At 38.5% G+C, this 25,057-nt stretch overlaps 2 protein-coding genes across 2 annotated transcripts in view; one reads left to right on the top strand and one right to left on the bottom strand.

Annotated features, from left to right (window-relative positions):
- The window catches only part of skap1 (src kinase associated phosphoprotein 1), a 31,264-nt gene extending 17,429 nt beyond the window's left edge, over positions 1 to 13,835 (top strand). Inside the window, exons 9-13 of the mRNA XM_030121599.1 lie at positions 362 to 565; positions 2,984 to 3,034; positions 3,197 to 3,306; positions 12,488 to 12,590; positions 12,929 to 13,835. Of these exons, the coding sequence (XP_029977459.1) occupies positions 362 to 565; positions 2,984 to 3,034; positions 3,197 to 3,306; positions 12,488 to 12,580 (458 nt within the window). The 3' untranslated portion in view covers positions 12,581 to 12,590; positions 12,929 to 13,835. The remainder of the gene's footprint in view (positions 1 to 361; positions 566 to 2,983; positions 3,035 to 3,196; positions 3,307 to 12,487; positions 12,591 to 12,928) is intronic.
- On the bottom strand, positions 13,725 to 24,186 carry snx11 (sorting nexin 11). Its single transcript, XM_030121598.1, has 7 exons — positions 24,012 to 24,186; positions 22,625 to 22,670; positions 22,218 to 22,304; positions 21,308 to 21,408; positions 20,451 to 20,546; positions 19,917 to 20,141; positions 13,725 to 16,234 (listed from the first exon to the last, which is right to left on the bottom strand). Exons 2-7 carry the CDS (start codon positions 22,637 to 22,639, stop codon positions 14,959 to 14,961), a joined length of 1,800 nt encoding a protein of 599 aa, XP_029977458.1. The 5' UTR covers positions 22,640 to 22,670; positions 24,012 to 24,186; the 3' UTR covers positions 13,725 to 14,958.
- Positions 24,187 to 25,057: the final 871 nt, after the last annotated feature.

Here is a 25,057-nt window from a genome sequence, read left to right as displayed (position 1 = left end):
AATTTCTTAAAGCTTTTCTTTTGTATTATTTCATTAAAATTCTCTGTGTTTTTTCTTTGCTATCAGTCAGACAACAATGTGTTGAAATCATCTGGCACTCTTTCAGTTTTTAGCTGGAATTTTATAGTAAATAATGGATTGGGTAAAAACAAATTACAGAAATTACAGTAGATGATAAGAAAAATCAGATGGATTAAACCTCCTGGTCACTGCTGTTATATGACACAGCCTGTTGAGCAGCCCGAGCCCTTTTTCTGTCCCTTTCACATCAGTCTGTAATACATGTGTGTATCTTTTGAGCTGCCCTGATCTCTATCTTGATGCTAACATCAGCGATCCCCTTTTTCTCTCATACAATCAGATCTCAGCTCTAATCTCATTCCTTTTGATGATGATGAGGAGGAAGATGAGGAGGAAGAGGAGCCCTATGACGACATTGAGGGGGTGACGGGTCCTCCCCCGCCACGACCTGGCGCTGCCCAGGCACCTCCGAGTGGCAAACAGGGAGCGCCAGACATGGGGGAGGTTGACGAGGAGGATGAGGATATCTACGAGGTGCTGCCAGGTACGAGGAGCTGGTTTACTCAGAATCAGATGAAGAGGAGGCAAGGTAGACAGGAGGTGCACACACAAACTCCCATGATACTCAGTCAGACAAATAGACAAAGCCTCACCCTCTGTCTGTCTTACACACTCAAAGCCTAAGGGATTGTTAGAGAAGGGGATATTTGTGATGATTTCTCCTGGCTGTGAAGTTTGTGTGGCCAGGTATGTCTGTACCACCTCTGCTCCTAGACTGATTGTTCACTTCAAATCAACCAACACTAATAAGCCTGTCAAGAGTGAGGTGACTGTTGCAGAATCATGCAGCGTGGGGAAGAGGAACATCCTCCTTAAACTGAGAGCCTCCACTGTGCTCCTTCTGTTTGTCAGTCCTAAAAAATAGCTCTCTCCTGAGAAACAGTTAGGTTGTTGAAATCAGTGAGAGCTTTGTAGTTTGCAAATGCTCTATCATAGATGTCCAATAAGCTAATGTTGCCAGGCAACAAATAGCCTTGAATTCAATCTACTAAACAGAGTTTTGGCCAAAATTGCCTAGCAACAGCAAATTAGTTGAGGAGAAGTAAAAACTGCATCTCTCATAGCTTAAAATAGTTCTGAAACTCTTAATGTCACATATTTAATAGATATTGGAGTTTGATTGAGAATATTGCAAGACCCCAGAATAGTGCGTGAGTCCTGACTGAAGAGTCGACAGTCCCATGTGTCAGGGTGGCTACAAGATCCCGAGAAGGACAAAAGGGGTGATCCGATCTTTTCAGAGCCATCGTCCATCACTCTTTCTATTAAATAAGATACATCAAGATTCTGTTTCACTCAGTGAGTACATTACCTTTGCCAAAATCACTGGTGAGAGGGAAATCAGTCTTCAGACTGTCACGCCGGCGTTCAAAGCCATCTGGGAAGAGGTACAGACCCTGACCACAGATGGCATATCGAATGACAGGCTCTTTCGTTCACTTTCTCACCCCTTCAATTATCAATCATTGGCACCTCTCTTTGCTCACTTTCAGCAGCCACACTTATTAGATACTGTACTGGAAAATTAAGGTTATTTTAATGGATCAAAAGACAATGTTTCTTATGTCAGGAGTGAAATAAACAATTCTTCTCTAAGTCTCCCAAGTGTATGCATTCATTGTATGCACAAATGTTTCATAATGTTATTAGCTAGACATATTAATAAAATGTGTTTCATTGTCTTAGACAGCTCTCCTTAGCTCTCTCACAATTAGCAGAAATGACCAGTTGTATTATGTGTGTGTCTTCTAGCCATGAAGGTAAGGAAATGTCAGAATCCCTTTAAAACTTCCCTTTCTAGGTGGCTTTTGTTGGTAATCCAAACAGCGCTCATCTTAAGTGGAAAATGCTGAGAGCAATGCTGGGGTTGGTGCTGATGACTGATTTTATTGACTGGAAAATTAAATCACTTTGATATAGAAACCGTTGGCCCATAGCGCTGGCCTCTGAACTGAAGGATACTCATCTCTACAGGTCTTGAAAAGTGCTATATAAACGTTTGTACTCTTTGAAAACAAAATTCCTATTTCTCCCTATTAATGTAAAAACACTGTTTTCTGTTTTTGTGAAACTCTAATTAATTAGATAACTTTTTTCAAATTAATTAGTAATTATAATAAAAATGTTAGTCATTTTATTTTTAAAGTGTGCAGGGAATTGAATGTTGTTTTCAAATAAAGCTTTCATTTTTCTGTGTATATTCAACGTGTATGTGTGTGTGCATGTTATTTATTGAGAATTCGTTTATTTATTTAAAATTTATTAAAACTTCTCCATCCAAATACAAATGCTGCACATGAACAAATGTATATATATATATATATATATATATATATATATATATATATATATATATATACACATACATACATACATATATATATGTGTGTGTGTGTGTGGCACACTGTGTGTGTGTTTGAGAGTGTGTATGTGTGTGTGTTCCTTTCTCTCTTCCAGGAAGAAGAGGCGCAGGTTGTGCTGGAAGGTGGATTGTGTTGCTTGGTTGTGGCATTGCTGTCAGCCTGGTAGTGTTAAGGATGGATGTGGGAGACAGAGGGCAGGCATATCACAGTGTCACCTCTCAGACCACCGGGTGCCACGCCCCATAGTCAATGACACGTCCACCTCTGTCTGCAGCCTCTTTTTCTTCAACATTTACAACATTTACTGCACAAGACTCTGATTAAATAGTACTATAATAATCTTGTGTCACATGAAGGTATCAGAGGTTGGCAGTTTATTTTTTGTTTTCCACATTTTTTAAGATATTTGTTTTTTTATATTAGATAAAAAAATGAAATATGGGTCTATAGCATGGATTAAAACCTTTTTGTAAAAATAAAGCAACCTTTAAATATTTAGTCACAAATGTAATTTCTCTGTATTTGTTCTGTTTATTCAGAGGAGGATCCTACAGATCAAGCCGAGAACAGTGAGGGGAGCAGTGCTTCAGGTCAGAACCTCATTAACATCTATAAGCTTTTATAAGCTTTAAAATGAGAAAATCTACATTTTCAGCTCAGCATGTCACAGCAGTTCTCTTTTGTTTTCTGACACCATGAACATATATATTATCTGTATTTATATTTAATTTGAGCTCTGCATTTCCCCTCAGCATGGTCATCAGATTACGCTAACTACTACCAGGGTTTATGGGATTGTGCAGCTGATGAGCCGGATGAGTTGGCCTTCCAGAGAGGGGATCTCATCTACATCATTAGCAAGGTCAGCCTCACCGTCAGCAAAAATAATCCAAGACAATACAGTATCTAAACTTTACTCAGAATTGAGTGCTTTTTGGACACATTTCCAAGTAATTTCTAATGGGAGATTACAGCTCTCCCATCACTAATGGGAACCATTTCTGATAACCCCCGTGACTCTTAGACACAATTATAGGAGTGATTACGGTAGTTTAAAATGAGTAAAATGTGATGCGGAAGTGTAAAATGTGTAATTATTTAAGGGTTAAACAACATCCACTCCAGTAATCACTTTGCCCTCATTTACTTTCTGAACATGCTGATATTCCAACATCTAAATTTCTCTGTTAGTGAGCACTTGTATCTAGATGCAGCAGAGAAGCACCAACAGTGGTATTGTCTATTTCTAGGCCACTAGGGTGAAGTGCCATTCGGGCGCTGTGTAATGGTGCTGTTGTTCATTATAGAGCCTCTATCACAGGGGTTAATTGAGTAGGCAGCCATGCGAAGCTCTTCCTTTCTGTTTGACATAAACTGCAGGTGAAGTCATCCAGCATCTCAGCTCTTTTCTATCAATCTATTTCCCCTTGTGTTTTATGGCTATCGTGTAGTTACATGCAGAGTATCTACCAGTGAAAAGCCACCCTACTGGAAATCAATGGCTTGTAATTTGGGCACTTTTACTCTGCTGCATAGAGAGACTTGTTCCTAGACTGTTGCTATTGGTTGGGTTAAAATTGAATCATCATGTACAGTGTTTAGGCTAAATTATCTGAAGAAAGAAGTGAGGAAGAGATTACAGTGTATCCAGCTATTTTTAAAAATAATTACGTGGTAGAAATTGGGATATTATAAATTCAAACTTGTTTATTTCTTGATTCTTATGCATGTTTTTATTTTAGGCAGTTTCAAGACAGGATCCATATCTTAGGCTGATAATGACATTACTTTTCTGAAAATGAAAATCAAGGATTAGATTTAGTCCAAACAGTATCATTTTTTGGTGGAGGAATATGCACCTTTTGTTAAAAACAGCAGATATGGCACAGGTGAAATATGCTCTTCACAGAAGATGGACTTTTAATTGAGGCTCTCTTGGCAGTGCCAGATTAATGAGATGCCAGTGTACTCTGTCTGTGTGTGCTGGTTGATAGGGGAAAATGTCAAAACAGCCATGTTCATTTTTCATGTATGGATGACAAAGGCACTGTACTTGCCAACAAACAAAGAAGACCTGGCTCTGTGCGACAGATCCGCCTCAAATGGTCTTAGCTCTGCCTGCCATATTACCTTTCACTGTATGGATCACATTACTGGTTCACTGGAAACCTTAAAAGCAAACTAAGGCCAAGTTGGAAGCAAGACATGGTTGTTGTATCTCACAACCTTAATGACACAGATTACTCTTGTTTTGTCAAGCTGTACACGGAAGTCATAACACAGTGACAGACTGTGAGAGAGTATTCTAACCATCCTCTAATGGATTTAAAGTGAGGGTCTGGTTGTAAATTATTTAAAGGTGACCTGTGGACGGCTCGTGAATGTTTGGTTTTGTGTGACGACATGACTCCACCCGTGTCCCATTTTACGTCTTAATAGCATCACATTTCCCTCATGAATAGCATTATTTGGATTATAGCCTGTAATCGGCTATTTATTTTAATGAGCCCTTTGGGAGGGCTTCCCTGCGTCTTCTGTGTGTACACGCAGGGCCCGCTGGTGTTCAGTTTTACGGGGGATTCCTGAGAACCCTGACCTCGATGAGTGAAATACGGGCCCTTGGCTAGAACTCAAGTCTGTCGCTTAACTGGGGACCCAGACACATGAAATGGCCGTAATAAAACTAGGGCCCATAAATTCTCTTAGAGGGTGGGAGGCCTGGTTGTCTGTGCTGTTATGTCAACACTGACCATAATTACAAGGTAATAAGGACACGCTCTAAGTGCTAAATCAATGGTGCTAACAAACTGTTATTTTTAAAGCTAGGATGTGATTGACTGCTGAAGTGCAGAATGGGATAGCCACAGGCATGGTGTCATATGGCTGTGAACTGAGGAGAACATGCCGATTGTATAAAAGGCCCTCATCCATCATTATTGATCTCTCACTTACTGTAAAGTGGGGGCATTTTTACTGTATTTGTGTTTTTTTCCCTTGTGTGTTTTGCTGTGTCTGTGTGTGTGCATGTATGTGTGTGTGTGGCTGTGCATATCTCTGTATCACTGACAAAGTAAATAAATTAGGAACCTCACAACTCATATGAATCCCATTAGTTCAAGAGAATTAATCTTGTAGTGTGCCTCTGCCGCTGGTTTCAGTGATGCCTAACTTGCCTTCCGCAGAGCTCGATGGCTATGCTCAGCGCGCTGATACATGAGGTAGAAACACACCGTGAAATCTGTCTTGTGATTTTTGCTCTGGCATTTCATTTCTGAGAGCTTGCATTTTTCTAATGCGCATTATGGCTTTACTCTGACATTTTAGTGTGTGATGACAAATACCAGCAAGCCGCTTTTTTTGTAATATTACGCTTCAAGATTTTTTAACATGATTTAAATTGTTCAGATGTTTCACTCTTTCTACAGCAACAAGATCTGCATTATAGCCTGTAACAAATGCAAATGTTTGTCACCGAATTTGTCAGATTACCACCCTGGTGGAAAGCTATTGCACCCTCTGTCCTGACTCTAATGCCTTTATACTTTGCCGACCATGTCCCTCACTAAACCATAAGGTTGTCCTGCATTCTTGCCCTCTAATTTATGTAAGAAGCAGAAATCAAAAGACATGGACTCTACAGGTCAGCTGTCGCATTCCTGTATTCCCACAGGCACTCATGGAGAACGGCAGGATGGAGTGGGAAGAGATTTATGGCACAAACCCATCCAGGGTCCTTAAAACTCTGGCAAGCGATGCTGCCATCTCTCCCTCTTCCACTCTCTCCATCGTCCTGCTCACCTCTCTTTCTCCATTTGCTGTCCAACCGAAACCCAGAGAGAGAGAAACAGGGCCAGCCAATCCTGTGTGGCTCCTAAAGTAGAGCGTCACATCACATATGCCCAAAGTGTTCAGATGCAGCCTTTCAAGACGCTTATACACAATGAGAACATGGACACCACTGACACCTTGTGGTGGTTTTTAACGGAGTCCCTGCCCTACACATACTCTTCAAAACTGTTTTTCTTCAATGACAGCTTACATACAGACCAGAAACTGATTTACAGCCCTGCAGTTTTATTCACTGCAAATTACAATGGCAAATATTTGTTATGATTTATTAAAAATCTAATTAGGAAATAAATTCCCAATGTGTTTAAAGGGCTACAAATCCTCCATCTAAGCTACCTGTGACAGTCTTTCTTCAGGGTCATAGCTTCTGCTGAGTTTTACAAGTTGCTTTGGCCTGCTGTCCACAGGTCACTCCAAGTGAATGCAACTGAAGAAAGGGAAAAGTGGGCAAACAATCAGATGGGAAAAGTCAAGCAAGAGAGACAAAGAGGGGGGATCCCTTTATTCTATTGTGTGAACTCTGTCCCCCCTCTCCTTTCTCCTTTTCTCTGTCACACACCCATTTAAAGACCCCTGACTGCTATTGTGGCCATAGACACCAAGACGCTATAGACAGGCAAGACATCCTATTTACCACCCAAAGTAGCAGGGGGTGAGTCTGGGGTTCGGGGTCATGCAGGAGGCAGCGGTCATCCCCCGGTCAACTACAGTAGGTCATTATTCAGCCCAAGCCAATAGCCCAGAACTGCGTCCGAGCAACCCACCCCCAATCCATTCTGCTTAATTATTATAAATGAGGGGCGGCGTAAACAGCCATCATTACAGACACTCAGTGGCATACACAAATCCACTTTAAATTGCTATTAAGTTAAGGAGCTATCTGTAATCCCAGGCGTGCATTAGAAAGGAACGAGTAGGTTTTCTTTTTATTAAATCTCATCGTCCCTGAGATATTTTCAAACGTTCTCATGCTCTGTCATGTTTCCAATTTGAAGCCAATTCACTGATTTAATTAAAAGCCCACTCTGAAAAAATGGACACTAAGTAGCCATTTCGGTCTCTGGTTGTACAGAACTATCGTCCATATTTCTACATGGATTTCAACAAGATTTCTTATGACAAAAACTTTATGTCTCTGAAAATAAGCAGTTTTCCTTCAGTTTTCAGGTCTTTTCAGGACAGTGTACCTGTGTGAGCAACGAGGAGGACTGGCTAACCTGATTGCGGGTTACAGATCACAGTGTCTGGTGGAGGTGTCCATGCTTCTTTGTTAGCACTACCAGTGATAGAAGAACTGCAGAGCTGCAGTGTATCTGATTACTCTATGTAGAGGAGAAAGAGGGACGGCAGATGAGGGAGAGAAAGAGAAGCATAACGAACAGAGGATGCGAGCAAAAAAAAAGGCTGTTGCAGGAGAGATGGAAAGAGAGGAATAGGAGGAAAGGAGGGGGTTGGAAATGGGGAGGATGGGGGGTGGGAGGGAGAGATTGTAACACCCAGGCGGCGGGTTCAGCAGCAGGGCAATGAGAGACTTCCTGCGCTCCATCACGCCCAAGGCCTGCCTCAGTCAGCTGGTGGCCGAGGAAAGATGCCTCATGTGTCAGGCTTATTAGCACTCCCCCTAGTTTGTATGCATTTGGGATTGTGTGTACGAGTGCGCTTCATTTGGGAGTGTGCATATGTTTCAGGGAAAAGACGAGGAACACAAGGAACAAGCAAGAAGCACATGTAGTCAGAATATGTATAGAGTGTTTTTCCAAAAACTGCCAATTTCATGTTTGGACACATGTCAGTGGCGTGACACTACACCTGCCTGAGCACTCGCCTTCGTCTGCATCCAGCCAACCTCGACTCACCTTCTCTCGCTTCAGGCTTGGGTAGCTGTCAATCTGTCCTCCAGGTCGGGAACATGAGCGATGTGCCTATCAGAATGCCACCATTAGCCAGCCCCCTGAGTGGTAAATAAACGATCGCGCCGGTACACTGCAGGTGTTGTCATGGCAACCCACTTTCAGCGCCAGCCCCACCCACACTCATTCCCTGCTCTCTCGGCGGAGGAGTCACCGGGAGGTCAACGAGTCGACGCACCGCAGCCACCACGACACGGCGCTGTTCGCCCCTTCTCCTCCCAGTCTGAGATTCAATTTGATCTGCACCCAGGTTGCAGCAAACAGACCCTGATGTGTGTCACCGCTCGCAATTCAGACACTGCTTACACGTAACCTGGTTCATCTGGTTAATGAGATCAAATCAGACACTTTCCAGAACTCAGCTGCTCAGGGGTGTTTGGTTTTGTCACCCCAGAGCATCTTTCAGTGCTTAGTGGACTGATGGAGCTCATCCTCCTTTTCAGGTGAATACTAAAAAACTTCATCTCTTCAGCTCATCCTCGAGAGCTTAATAGTGAGTTTCTCTTTCAATCATAGCTTTTTCAGAGTTGAAGATGCAAAGGCACCCAAAAACAAATCAACCTACAAGACTAAAAAGAGGAAAACAAACAGAAGGAAGAGGACATTGAGGAGTTAGCACAGTTTTTATCATTTGGATAATTTACTCTCCATGCCTCTTGGAATGTCCCTATTACAGCAGGTGTACTCTGGATGAACCCATTCCAAGTATGAGGAAGATGGACTCTGCACGCCTGACAGACTTCCACCGCCATTGGCACCCACTCTGTGATGTAGCAGTTGTATTAAAATGGCGGCGCTGATAATCCAAAAGACCTTTCTCAGGGAGAATTTGAGACCGACTGCACAGATGGGCCGCGGAGATAAATAAAACTCTCTGTCACTACGGTTGGTGGAATAGTACTGCGACGCCCCCAAGGGAGAGAAAAACTGTTTCACTCCCTCTCTCTGATGCCTCCCCCCGTCCGTCTGTCTCTCCTCTCCTCCTCTGTTCACATTCTCTCCAATGAGTACCAGAGCCAGCTTTCAGCAACCAGGCTTTTCCCTCCACAGTCTTTTGGGTAGCATAAAAAGACCATTTCCTCTCCCGGACTTACTCTCCACTGCATTATAAGCTCAAACATACACTGAGTTGTGAGGCAGCGTTTGTCAGAGAGCCAAACATACTGGACCATCACACTCAGACTTGTCAGCCAGGTTCATCGGGAAAAACAATGAGGCCTAGGTGGACAGTCTACTCATTGGGGTTACTAGTACATTTGAATTTTCATGCTTGACGCTGTCTTAGCAGTCTGTTCCTTCTCACTGTTCTCTCTCAGACAGTTGGGCAGTTCTTTTTTTTTCACCTGGAGAGATGTGTTAAGTCTGGAGTGTGACAACATGAGCGGTTGTATTCTGTGTCTGCCTCTAATCAGCAGTGTGTGTGCATCCATCGGGTGCTTGTCGTCGTTGAAAAAAGGCCAAACAACCACCAGTCATTGTGAATACTTTAAGTACATAGTTACAGTTATTTAAATAGGTGGTAATCACAATAGAGTTTTGTTCTAAAAAATCTGATTATTTAAAGGGGTTACTTTTTTTACTGTTTCCCATAAGCCCCTGGTTTGAAGACGGGAGAATCTGCACCATGGGAGGCTTCAGTGTGTGCGCAGTGTGGTGTAACTGTCCATAGAAGAAACAACAGGATGGAATTACAATGAGCAATCAAGTCGAACGGCGAATAACATTGTTTTATCTTTTTCAATCATTTCTAGCTAAGAATATTTATAGCTAAACATAAGAAGGTGATGGCATTTTTATTTGAGGAGAATTTATTTATAAAGCAACACAACGTACCTCAGAAACTAAATTAAAGAAAAGGTCAAGGAAAAATTATGTTTTTACTATTTTTGTAGGCAAAAATTAATCTGGTTTGGTGTTTTCAACTTTTGTAGAACCTGAATCTCCACAGAACATGTGAGAAAATGTTTAGAATAACTCCTGGGTGCAGTCCACCTTAGGTAGTTGGAGTGACTTCCACATTAATGTTACATCTAGTAATAATGAGATGATGATGATGATGATGTTAAAAGCATTTAAATCTTTTACTCATTTTGAGAAATCTAATAGAATATCTGATAAATTGTATTTAAAAACATGTATTCTGTAATTCGTGCTGAAATATATTGTAAAAGTAACCCCCCAGCCGCACATACACACATACATGTACATTGTATGTGCTCTTCTTGTGTTTCCTAAAACATTCACGCTGAGCCGTTCTCAATCTGATGGGGAGCAGAGGAGACAAGTGGCCATACTCTGTGGTCAAATATTAATCTATTAGAGATCGAGTTGGACCTGTGATCAGATGGTTTTAATATGGTAGTCGAGGAAAAATGTTTTTGAATGCATTCTAAAAATGACGGACAATTTGTTGGATTTATATGGAAATAAATATCAGACTATTTTATATTAGATACTTTTTGTCAAATATTTACACATTTTATGGGATTTACTTTTAGTAAACACATGGATTTATTCTTATTGCAGGTAACCATTAGGGAATTAAGTGTATGAAGTAATATTTATTTAATAATCTTTATTTTATTTATTTTATTTTTTTAGTAGTAGTATTTTTATTGTATTTAGTAGTGTTTGAATTTTACATTCTGCCTACAATTTCACATTTTATTTTTTGTTTTTTTAATGAGAAGAAATATTCATTAATATTTAATTTTGAAGGAGACATTTTTACAGAAAACACAATAATTAGAATAATAATTTTGCTCCTTAATAGCTCAGGTTGCAAAAATCAATAAAATGAGAGCTTTCACAAAATTTCAGGATTGCATTTCAATAACAATAAATATCTTAATAGCATTTGTTAAAATATTTGTTTAAAGCTTGCCATTACCATTTAAAATGGAATTATTGACATTGTATCATAATACATAAATGTTTCCCTAAAACCCTTTGGCTGATAAATTGTTTAAAACAAAAATAATGTTAATTAAAAACAAATAAAGCACTCACAGTAATTTGTCTTTTTATTTTTTATTTTTTTTTGTAAGAGGAGCTAAATAAACTCCTCCATATTGCAGCCTCTGCATATCATTTTCTGTAAGTATACAGTAGAAAATCCTGATCCTTTTACTGGTTTTCACACATATATATATATATATATATATATATATATATATACACATATACATACACACACACACACATACACACATATATATATATTTACACATATATATATACATACACACACACACAGGGTGGGGAAGCAAAATTTACACTATTTTGAGGCAGGGATTGAAAGACAGTGTATGACCAATTAGTTTATTGAAAATCATGAGAATTTATTTGCCACAAGAAAATGGACATAATAGAAAATGTTTTTATTCTATGTGTCCTCCTTCTTTCTCAATAACTGCCTTCACTGGCTTCCTGAAACTTGCGCAAGTGTTCCACCAAATATTCGTGTGACAAATTCTCCCATTCTTCTTTAATAGTATCTTCCAGACTTTCTTGTAATAGTTTTGCTCATAGTCATTCTGTTCTTTACATTATAAACAGTCTTTATGGACACTCCAACTATTTTTGAAATCTCCTTTGGTGTGACAAGTGCATTCAGCAAATCACACACTCTTTGACGTTTGCTTTCCTGATTACTCATATGGGCAAAAGTTTCTGAAAAGGTGTGGATAATAGTGTTAGGTATGATTATGACATCAATATATGTTTGGTTTCAAAACAATTGATGTAGTGCCTGCTGAGAAAAAACAACTAAATGTTCATTGTAAATTTTGCTTCCCCACCCTGTGTGTATATATATATATATATATATATATATATATATATATATATATATATATATATATATATATATGTAAATTAATAACAAAACTATGTATTTTTAGGCTGAATAATAACTGTTACAATAAACAATTTGATTGTTTTCTTTTAATTGTCCCTCTGGTCATAATTAATGGGCCTGATGTTGATTACACAGACTGTTATAAGGCCTGAACCTGGACTGTCTTGGATTCCTTTAGTTTTAACCATGTTAATTCTGTACAAAAGTATTTTAATTTTATAGTTTCTTGAGTTTTAGTAGCCACTTGACAGTGTTGAGGCCACACCACAAATTATAGTTCAAATCATTTTAATGGTCGTTCCTGTGCTAATATTATGAGGTAACCAGAGCAAGACCAGCGCTAAATCCTGTTTCATTTGCTTCATTTACTTGTTCGTGGATTCCTCAGAGGCTTAGTGTTCTTTATTTGTTCATTTTGGGTGCAGGAGTACAACATTTACGGCTGGTGGGTCGGTGAGCTGAACGGCACTGTGGGTATTGTCCCCAAGGACTTCTTGAACCCTGCCTACATCCTCTGAGCTCCAACAGGTACGGAGGCACTCTCTTATCATCAGCATTATGGACCATTACTGTGGCCTAATACACAGAAACAGTCCCCCTGGTACTCATCCAGATTGCCATTGAGGTATATTCAGTCGTTGACCTGCCATTTATGGCATCTGCTGGCTGGAAGAAGTACTGCATAAAGCAATCTAAATGGTGCAATGGGCAATGGGTGAGAATAAATATGAGCAACAAAAGCATGATTACAGCGTCAGTTGTCCTATTTAAGAAAATTATTCTCTAATACAGTTGGATAGGCACAGCTTAAAATGAATACTAAATTATTAATATGCTTTTTTTTCTGACTTTTTCCCCCACCACAGAGCTGCTGGTGCCACATCCGGACATGAATTCCACCGACAGTTTATAATTTTGTGTACTTTGAAACTTGTAATCTGTCATCAGGTTGTAAATTCATCATGTAAATCAGAGACAGTAGTACCAACAGTTCTAATTAATGTATAACCCTCTTGTGAAGGGCTTTTTTACTTTGTGTACAAATGAAATTGTTTTGTTGGTAAAATGTCAGGGTTTAAATATTAATGCAGAACAGATTTTATTGACATGATTGGATGCACAAATACAATGTACATAGTGTATAAGTAATAAAAAAGCTGTATCTAACATAACACCAAAATACTAAAAATAGAAGTTTTTACCTTTGTCAATTGAAATGTGTGACGTCAAGTTGTTCCGTTACTGGCCACTAGATGGCAGGAATACTCCAGTGTCTTGACTTGAAAACAAGAAGCGTGTTGGCACTATCAGACATGTAATTGAAATAAACAAACATCTGAGACATATATTGACAAACTATTTATTGAAATAAAATTACAGTTTGTATATTCACATGGACACTGTCCACTTACAGATCCATGTTAAAGAGGTGTCCTCTGAAGGAGATACGCATCCTGTGGTCATTTACATTGTAAAATATATCCAGTGATGTGAAGTCAACCAGCTAGAGCCCATGAATGAAACAAACACTAGAATATTTTGTACCACAGATATGATTGGTACATTGACAGTAGTACATAAAACAAATCCATATTAATATCTTTGCCAAAAACAAAATAAGTATCTGTATCAAATTGCACAATAACCTCTGGGTCCCTTTTAACAGCAAGCTGTAACAGATTCATTTATTTATTTATATCTGACTAAAGTTTCAGTTTGAAGAGGGCTGCAACTGAACTATACAAATAAATTCACAATAATGTAAGTGTAATTGCGTTTTTAAAAAGATTTTGCTCAATTTAACCAGGTGTATCTGGTTAGAAAAAAATATTGTATTTTATCATTAAATAATTATATAAAAAAACCCCAAAACATTCTACCTAAGCATCTGATATGACACAGACTGAAATTAGCAAATGTTAGTGTATGTAACCGGAAAACACGAGTCAGCACAAAAAACAAATTTCCATAAAAACAGGATGTGAGCAATTGTTAAAAATAAATCCAGATCACGAGAATGGAAAATAATCATCTATTGGAGAGGAGATCCCATGAGTATTGTCATTTCATTCACATTTTATTTTGGTATAATGTGGTTAAGGACAAGTTCCCTATTCTGTTACGTCTTTAAGATGTCAAGTATATACGCATTTTTGATATGTTCCCCAAATTTAATCAACCTTGTCTGAACCAAACATAATTTGTTATTAAAAATGGTTTTACTGACTTAGTTTGACTGTAGACTGAAGATCCTGAAAGTGTTAATAATGTATAAAATCACAAACAGGTATGGACCTGAAAACACCTTGTAATGGAACAGCTCTTCATTCTGTCAGTACCTGGCTTTAATATATGTGCCTTGATTTTAGATCACATTTAAGTTACTTATAATTCCAAAGTTTGTTTAGAAAATGTAAATGTCATTTGTGCCTTTGATCAGAAAACTATCTTTTTGACCATGCTAATAATCAAAGATGTTACGTATCCTTTTACCAAGATAGATAGTTCCCAAAAGTGATTCAATAAGAGAGTTGAAGATCTGTGTCAGTGAACCTGAGTGTTTTAGTAGTGTATTAAATGCTAAATTAAGCTATTTAAAAATAAAGTTCAAACTATTAGGTGACTGACAGCACAAGGTTAAAATGTTACAGTGCTTTGTAAAGCTTGGTTTGCCTCTGTCCTTGACTGACACTTACAGACAGGATCATTCACGTTTTGAAGATGGTAAATAATGAGCAAATTATTAGGAATGAAACAACTCCCACTATGTATGTGATCTAATGCGCCTTTGGCAGAGGACATCCCCACTATCCATTGTTCTGGCTCAGTGAGGGTGCAGCCGCCCTTGCCAGGTCTATGTAGTTTCACAGAGTGAAGCTGCCATTCAGCTGGTTAACTAATGGACCTCCACCTCATGGCTCTCCTCTGAGGCGTCCAAAGACAACGAGGACAGGGTTTCCTGCTCTGTGTATTTGCCATCAGCTAATTCAGGCACACGGCTTGTCTCTAAGATGCTGAAGTCACTGTTCTCAGTCAAATCTCCAGCTGCTTCGGACTCAGTGGACCCCACATCTACAGTTTTGGTCAAATCACTGATGTTACTTGTTCCCATGACAGTGTCTGCCTCCTCATGGGCACTGTGTTCATCAGAAATGTCCTCTTTTTCCAGAGGACATCCATTCATCTGGAGCTGGAAAATGCTGGAGGCCTCTGCTTCTGACCAGTGACTGACCTCATCCGAGGAAGTTTTTATGTACCCATTTGCAGCCTTGATCATATCTTCCTCAGCATCATCACAAATGCTTTCTTCATCACTGACTTTGACGATGCTCTCATTTGAAGATTGCATTGACTGGTTGTCCTCGTCAGAGTCTTCATTATTCCTAATTTTATCCAAATCCACCTGCTTTGTTTGGTCCAGAAGAGCGTCTGTCTGTTGAATAGAGTCATTGTCATGAACCTCTCCCTCTGCTACATTCTGTATGTCTTCGTATGTTACAGGTAGGAGTGTCTCATTTGTGTTTCCTTCATCCAGATTCTCCTCAGGCATCTGTTCTGGAGAGATGACCCCTGTCATGTGACCCGCGGTGATATCATGTTCTAGTCCATTAACAGCCAGCTTCTCAGTGTTGACATCTTCCTGACACCTTTCTCTAACCTGTTCCACAACGCCGTCATTCTCGTCAACTAAAACAACTTCAGAATTGTCACAGGTGACCTTTTCTATGATTTCCTCTGTGGGACTGTCACACTGACCTTCTGCCTCTTGGCTGTCTGACTGTGAAACATTCTGAGCAATAGAAACTACCTCTTTTTCTGTTTCTGCCGTCTCTGTCTGCACATTGTCCTCAAAGCCATTCCCCATGGGTGAATGCAGCTCCACTGATGTATGCACTAGACAGCTCAGGGGCTGCTCCGTAAGGCTCTCAGGGGTTTGTTCATCTTCGTTGTCACCCAAAAAAAACCTTGCCTCCATTGGGCCACAGTTCTCCATGATGGCTTCTAGATGGTCGCTCTTCTGGAGGACCCTTATGGAATCATTCTCTGAGTGACTGAGCTGGGACTTGGTAGTGTCCTCCAGTAAACTCTCCAGAGGGTCAAAGTCCCCAGAGGAGAAAAGCTCAGGGTTGGAGGGCTCTTTAGTTTGTAGGCAAGGTTGGTGAGGTGCTGGGCTGTGAAGAAAAAAAATACATGTACTTAAATCAACAGAAGCTGCTAGTAGATTAAACTAATTAAAACTTTTCTAATAACACTCTCACTATTGAAACTCTTTAACAAAGCGTATCCTTTGTTATTGTATTATTTGCTGATATGAATGTTCCAAAATCTTTTTAAAGGGCAAACAAAGATAAATAACCTGTAAGCGACCACAGCACTTGGATCTAAGGAAGAGGACTGATATGGCAGGTTAACTCTGCATGGATGCATCTCAACCACTTTTAGCAGTTCCACGACTTCCATCAGGTTCAAGGTAATATAACCCAATATCAGAACCAACCAAGCAAAACGGAAAGTGTATTTCTCATAACAGCACTTAGGTTAAAATTTGTCTTGTTCTTTCCCACAATCCTCTTTGTGTGAAGCTATTACAAACTAGTTCTCATAGTCAAGTATCCCTCCTTAGTTGTCACCAGGCCAGAGCACTTCCTATCGATCAATAATACTCATGAATGGAAGAGTCTGCAGAAAAGGTTCCACCCCAATTCACTAGTTCAGTAATGCACTGGTACACATAACTAGTATTTTGTGGAAATCTAATAAATACATAAACAAGGGCAATAATAAAAGTGAAGAAACATGTATCTGTTGTGCTGCAATGTAAAACAAACCTAGCTCAACCCAAAATGCAGACATTTTCAATAAACTTAAAAACATTTCTCTTTTCTATGATTGAACTCTTAAATCATTCCTATTACACCATATGACTCACTACTATTTCATTCTAAAATATTGTACCTTTAATTATTTCAATTATTCTTTAATTATATTTCTTCTATTATGATCTGGTGTCCTGTACTTTTAGTTTTACTCAATATATCTATATTTTTATGATTTTTTTTATCATCTGGATGTGCTGTTTTTTTTTTTGTTATGTTTTTGTTTTTACAAGCCCATTAAATTGCCTTGTGTGTGAAATGTGCTATATAATGTGAATAAAGTTGCCTTGGCTACTTCTTAACATTCTTCACAGCCCCACTCCACCCAATACTCCAGAAGTGATTTTATCACTAGATGCTGAGAAAGCATTTGATCGGGTGGAGTGGGACTACCTTTTCTACACTTTAAAAAAATTCGGCTTTGGTGTAAAATTTATATCATGGATTAATAATTTATATGCTTCACCTGTTGCAGCGGTTCGTACAAATGATAACCTTTCATCCTTTTTTCCACTTGGGCGTGGAACCAGGCAAGGCTGCCCTCTCTCACCATTATTGTTTGCATTAGCAATTGAACCTCTGGCAGCTGCAATATGTAATGAAGTTGCAATTAGGGGTATAATAAGAGAAGACTCTGAACATAAAGTGTCACTTTATGCAGATGACACCCTTCTGTATGTGTCTGCCCCATTAAAAAGTCTGCCCCAACTGCTTACTCTTCTGAATGCTTTTGGGAAAATATCGGGCTATAAAGTAAATATGCAGAAGAGTGAGCTTATGCCTATTAATCCTGCAGCCAAACAAATTGAGCTAAGTCCTTTGCCATTTAAATTAAGTAAAGACAAATTCAGGTACTTAGGAGTGTGGATCACTAACAATTACAAGCACCTGTATAAAACAAATTTCCCTCCATTAGTAGATTCAATAAAACAAGATTTTCAACATTGGAGCACACTACTGATATCCTTAGGGGGCAGAATAAATATAATAAAGATGAATATATTACCCAGATTTCTGTATCTTTTTCAATCTATACCCATTTTTTGACAAAATAATTTTTTTAACTTGTAGACAAATTAATATCATCATTCATATGGAACAGAAAAATTGTGCGTATCCGAAAGAATATTTTACAAAGAAACAAAGAACATGGGGGACTATCATTACCTAACTTTCAGTATTACTACTGGGCAGCCAATGCACATGCGTTGCTGTATTGGCTTAAGGTTCCTCTTAACAACTGCCCTGAATGGTTGAGTCTTGAGAATGTATCATGCCCATCTGGTTCTTTATGCTCTTTGCTTTGCTTGAAATTACCTCTGTCTCGATCTATCGCTGAACTGTTTTTAAACCCAGTGGTTAAACATTCATTTAAAATATGGATGCAGTTTAGAAGAAGTCTATCACTAAATGATTTGTCAGTTTACTCTCCTATTGTAAAAAATGTTATGTTTATTCCTGTCATTGATCATTCTTTTGATATTTGGGCAGCAAAAGGACTGAGAACACTGAAGGACATGTATGTTGATGGACTTTTTGCCTCATTTCAGCAAGTAAAAGCCAAGTTTCAAATTCCAGACTCTCATTTCTTCAAGTATCTTCAGGTTCGCAGTTTTGTGTCTTCTTTGCTCAGCTACTTCCCTTCCCAGCCACCTGTCTCACTTCTCGAAACTATTTTGGACAAAAATCAACATTCCAAAGGGACAATTGGCAAAATATACACTGTAATCAATTCCTCTAATTTGGAACCCTTAGCATGCGTTCAAAGAAAATGGGAGAAAGAATTGGCCACAGAATTTTCTGAAGATGTATGGCAATCTATACTCCACAACATTCATTCATTCACTCAATCTGTTAAAGACATAGAGTAATTCAATTCAAGGTGGTTCACTGACTGCGTTGGTCAAAAATGAAGTGGACAAAAATTAAATCGGACTCGAATCCTACTTGTGATCGTTGTGAAACTGAACCGGCCACACTGTCTCATATGTTCTGGTTTTGTTCATAACTGAAAAACTTTTGGCAGTCTACATTTAAATTTCTTTCTGATGTAACTGGGTCTCATATTGAACCTGAGGCAACAATTGCAATATTTGGCATTACATCACATTCTTTTCATTTTAACCAAAAATCTAAAAATCTGATTGCCTTCACCACTCTTCTAGCTCGTAGACTAATACTACTAAAATGGAAAGATAAACAACCTCCAACATTTAAATCTTGGTTTCTGGATCTTTTACATCATTTAACATTAGAAAAAAATCAGATATTCTATAAGAGGATGTACCAATAAGTTTTTCAGTACCTGGCAACCTGTTCTGAATCACATAAAAAAGGTAGATCCCTCACTTATTCCACAGTAGTCTTATTAATACGAGTCTGTGACTAATATCTGTGTTCCTTATTTATTATTCTTATCGTCAATTATCTTTGTTTTTTTTGGGTTTTTTTTTTTGGTGCAACAGGGTGGGAATGTTCATGGGTTTGGGTTTAAAAACAAAAAAAAAACAATTACTATATTATATATTTTTCTGTGACTCAATACGTAATAAAAACACTTTGAACAAAGTTGCCTTGGCTTACATGATTTCTTAATTATAGGAAATGAATTTTGCATTTATGAAGCAACCACCTCTTTATTGCTCAGGTTTGTTGTTTGATTTATGGTTATAGTCAGCTCTTTTGCATTTTTCAGCATTTTTAAAAGACTTGTGCAGAGAATTGTAGCGGTTTAAACTGAGTCAAAGATTTACAGAACCGTCCTGGAAAATTCTCCAAAAGAAAGACTCAATCCTTGGAAGGATCTTGGACACTAGAACAGTCCTTCAGTGTAATTCCATCATCTTCATGTAAATGAATCTGCTTCCTTTGAAGTATGAGACTTGCAAAGGCACATTAATTGTGCACCATGGTACTGATATGACTGATCTGTGCTAATAAAAAAAAGCTAAACATAGTATGACTGCTCAGCTCATACCTCTCCATGGACTCATAAGACACTGTCAAACTAGGCTCCTTGATGGGATCGTCCTCTTGAGCCTGAGCAAAGCCGCGGTTGGACGAGGCGTAGGTGAGGATGGCATCTGTCACAGTGTAGGGGGTGTGACCCTGCACACAGTCCTGGATGTGACCAACCGGCAGCTGGGTCTGTAGAAAGAGGTGAAGCTGGCTGTCTGACAGACACACTGTCATGTGCACCACTCTGTCATATGAGCACAAAGAAACACAGGCATACAAAAATGATTAGAGCTGAAACAATGGATCAGTTAATGGCCTTAATGAGCATTTCAAGAGCTCACCATGGGTTTCAAACTGGTGGAATTCTAAACACAATCATAATGAAAAGTATTTAGCAGATTGATTAATGATGGGTTGTTTTGATTCATAATAGCATTACCAAGTACCTTTTTAGATATTAGAACCAATATAGTGTAGCATATAGTTTGTATTACAACATAATTAAAACAGGCCTGGAATTATACTTTTCTTTTAAAAACACCAATGAACTGACCTGTCCAGGAAGGTCTGAAGTCCTTTTCTCCTCTTCTCCAGGAAGTCATCATTGCTGAATGAGAAAAGGGACTTTCCCGGAAGATCAGGGACTGGTCTGGAAGAATGGAAAACAAAAATGACTGATTGTTATAGCTTAAAGGTGCAGGAGACTTTCGTGACCAATTTTTCATCAAATCTGTAAAACCTCAGTCATATCCTAAGTATCACGAATCTGTAAGTCTGTGATTACTCACCTTAATCGCAACGTGCATTGTGGGAAAGGGAGGTTCGCGCAGCCACCTGACAGCGGCAGCTGGAACAGACACGACGTGAAAATGGCAGGAGCTCCCTTCCCTCTATGCATATCCCTCGAGTCGTTTCCACATTTCAGCCGTTTCCATGTCATGTTTGTTTCATCCATATAATATCATATGGTTGCGCTGCTGCTGTCAGGCGGCTGCACAAACCTCCCTTTCCCACAATACATGTTGCGACAAAATTCCAAAGATGCCCGAGTTACCTCCCAGCTCTGTTTGTAAACACATGGTTTGTTTATGGTGGATGGCACTTCGAAATTGTTCACTGTAATGCAAGAGATTCAGGTGAGTAATCACAGAAAGACTTACATATTTGTGATACTTAGGCAATGACTGAGGTTTTACAGATTTGATGAAAATTGGTCATGAAAGTCTTCCGCACCTTTAAGGCTAATTTCCTTTTTAGATTAAACTAAAGTTCAGAAAGGACTGATGACATGTAATCAAATAACTTGGACTCTCCTCTGAAGCTATGGGTGGTAAATATCCCCTTTAACTTTTGTAATGATGAGAGAAACACTAAAAGAAGACACGCCGGATGCTCTCCACAGCAACTTACACCAGACCAGCATTCTTCTGCAGTTTCTTCTTAAGCCAGACAAATTCACTGTAGCGCCGACGCACGCACGATGTCTTGGCTGTGAAGGCCTTACTGTTGGTCTAAGGATAATAAAAGAAGAGTTCAACATTAAAGCACATCTTATGATTATTCCATTTAATTTAGTTTATTATATTGTTTTTTTCAGTGGGGTGGTGACTGCGCCCACTCAAATTGTCCCTGCAGCAGAGCTTATGAAACCCATAGTAGGATTTAACCCATGATCACATGTTAGATTTTTTCCCCTAATGTGTGACAACCCAGCTTTGCCAAGTAATAATCAATTAGTAACTCCATTTGGGAGTTTTCCTGTCTGTACAGCAGATAAGTTAATGAACGGATGAGGATATAAATCCTTCAGAAGCATTGTTCTATCTGTTTTTATTTCTCTATTCATCTGAAACCCCAATCTGGCATTCAAATCAAGAAAAAAAGACATACAAAGAACACTGCTTGTCTAGATGGAGGTTGTATAGACAGATGAGACACTGTGAGTGTATTTTTGTATGCAGGTGAATAGAATACGCAGAGCATACATGTGATGATCAAAGTGTGTGAGCTCACTGGATCTTGGCTAATTTCGTGGTTAGAACTTTCACATAATTGCAACACACATGTCTAGGCTGTGAGCTTTGCAGATGACACAGCACTACAAAACACAGGAGGTTCCTAGTCAACAACACCAACTCCTGACTCAGCAAAATGTAAAGAATGTTTTAGCTGCAGTGTTTTACAAAAATTGGGTTAAGTTATGTAATGTTGCCTCCTTCCAAACTATGTTGCACTATGAGGCTATGCATTTCAGGGCTTTACTTACTGCTGCTGAGTGTGAGGACAACACCCCCAGTAAGAACATATTATTAGTACTTACATGCAGAAATATTTTGTAATCCACATATGAATTCCATGATCCTTCATTCTGAATGCGGGGATCTTGGACCCGCACTGCAATAAACTCCTGTCAGAGAGGAAACAAAGACGCAAGTATTTTAAGCCACAGTTATGAATATGTTTGTGTTGTACTCAACCTTGTTATACAACATACTGAGGGATAGATAGCTATAGAGGAACAACAAATTCTCTAGTGCGTATAGACCAAGTTCCTTATTTCTGTATATACACCAGTGGGAGTGGTGGGGTTATTTTTAGAATTTGATGAGTACAAGTTGATTTAAAAGTAATTTTAAAAGGAGTCTGAGCATCACCATCAGCAGAACATTAGTTTAACATATTAATACTAAAACAAATACTGAAATAATAGAGCAGGAGGTTACTTACATCTTCTACATGCATCCTACTGGGTGCTAAGCTGCACAGAGAACATCTACAAAAAATTAAGAGCAGACAAAACATCGATCAAAAGCTTAAACTCTTTATCGTGTTGTCATGAGATAATGACTCATTCTGTGTTTGCAGAATTCACACTTGCAAGCATTTCCCTTTCCACACATGCAGAGGATTTTTTTTTCTCCTCACACTAATGCAGCAACAGTGGCCATGTTTTTCCAAACATATGCTCAAATATAATACTATAGTTTGTATTGCTTTACATATACTCTGTTATGCTTAGATATGTTTCAAAATCCATCAATGATAGTGATGGTTTTAGACAAAATGATGCAAACACTTCTCCATACAGCGAAGTACAACCGACAAATCAGCAAACTTCTGCTTCCAAAAACTGAACATTAACATGCTGATGAAAGTAGATCTATTTCAGGGCTAGGTTATAGGCTAGGTCTGCATTCATTTTAAAGTTTAATAACCAGCTATTTCTATTCTTATGAGACTGAAAGACTGACACATATTATCCTTTTTTAATCTGACTGTTGATTAGTTTGATGCTTCTGTAGAATAATTTATTGGATAAAATACAACAGCATCAATACTACTGTAAATAATAATCCAGCCATATAATCCAGTCATCCAGCAATTGGAGCCAAATTTCAACTAAATCCCAAAAAAATTAGACAGTTAACAATCAGCGCGTTTTTGTATAGAAATTACTATCAAAGTTGAACCATTATTAGATAAACAGATACTGGTCGACCATCCAACAATTAATCGACTCACAATCAGGGCTATATGGATAAAAACAGTAAATATTCATTATGTTGCTCTCACATTTATACCTTGATATATGTTCAAATAGAGACAGAAAACTGCGATTCTGGATGGAAATGTTTACTTAATTTTAGTCGATAATTAGTCGAACTTACCCAACACACGCTTGATCTAAATCATCCATCTGTACCTCTGCTTCCTGTCTGTCTTCACAGTGAGACTGAGAAGCGACTATTTGTACACTATGGTCACATGTTCACTTATTGCCCCATACCATGTACAGGTACAACTCTGGATCAATAACAACATACAAGTGGAGTACATGAAAATAAAACTGTGGGCTTGTATCGCAAAGAAGACTGGTTTAATCAATTATATTAGTCACTTTAAGCATGAAATGTTTAACTGAGCTTACACGGCTGGAAGTAAAAGAGATTTGATTGTAATGACAACATTTGATAAATGGCTGAACTCCTCAAACATTTCACTCATATCTTGTAAAAACACTTCATGACTTCCTACAGTTTATGGTTAGCCTAAAAGAGCAGAGCTGTTCTGGCTAAACATCCACGGACACAACTCCCACTCGAAAATTACTTACTTTCAGAAGAGATGTGTTGTCTATTGTGGTAGCACCCGACCAACAGTTGTTAATGTACTGCTTTTAGCTGACGGTTTTTCTGAATTCCAGCACAATTTCCCCAAATTCACAGACTTGTTTTTCTCTACTGCTCCTATCTCCATTTCGCAAGTCACAATCACACCTGCGACGTCACACGACGTGGTGACGTACTACTTCCGGAAACCTACGCAAGACGTACATGAAGAGGGGCGTGGAGCCAAATCCTGTTCAAATGATTTATATTTTACAAGGTTTATTAAGCATTTAACATTTTAAAAGACTTCAAAGCATTTTTGTGTACTGAAAATTAAATTTTATATTTTGTTCAAGTGCCTCATGTTGCATCCTCAAATGTGTGTGCGATAATAAATTTAACATATCTTCTCGTGATTAAAGCACATCATCATCATCATCATCATCAGTCAGTCAGTCACAACTTTCATGCCACACTCCTGTTGTATTTTACGAATGCAAATCTCCGTGATGTAATGGTTTCAATGTTATTACACCTTTATGGGTCTTGTGGTGCACATGTCTCACAACTGTGCAACAATTCAGAAAAGCAGACAAAAACCATTAGGTTCAGAATATTAAAAAATGAGAGTCCGTGTTAAGCAACATACATCAGGAACAGATTTTGTCATATTGGTCCTTTTAGTGCAAAAAGTTACAGAATGCACATCTCTTTATACTTTCTGACTTCCCACAACATCTAAATACAATCCCTCAAAACATAAACATGATATTCATTCATTGTGACACATTAATTAATACCATCTCTTAAATGATGACCATAAATGCAGAGGAAAATACCTTTAATATTTCTATAGTCATAATTATTTATCATTTTGTATTTCTTTGTTTTAACTTTGCTGTTTTGGTGCATTATTATTATTATTATTATTATTATTATTATTATTATTATTATTATTATATCTTGTGTGAGTTGCTTAGTTCACTGTTTTTATATTTTGTATAAAGTGCTATATTTATTATTACTGTTGTTATTGTAGTTGTCAAGTGTG

Source organism: Sphaeramia orbicularis, chromosome 19 (genome assembly GCF_902148855.1).
Source record: "Sphaeramia orbicularis chromosome 19, fSphaOr1.1, whole genome shotgun sequence".
In the NCBI taxonomy this organism is placed as follows: domain Eukaryota; kingdom Metazoa; phylum Chordata; class Actinopteri; order Kurtiformes; family Apogonidae; genus Sphaeramia; species Sphaeramia orbicularis.
The sequence above is the reverse complement of the archived record's forward strand: the minus strand, read 5'-3'. Positions and strand labels throughout refer to the sequence as shown.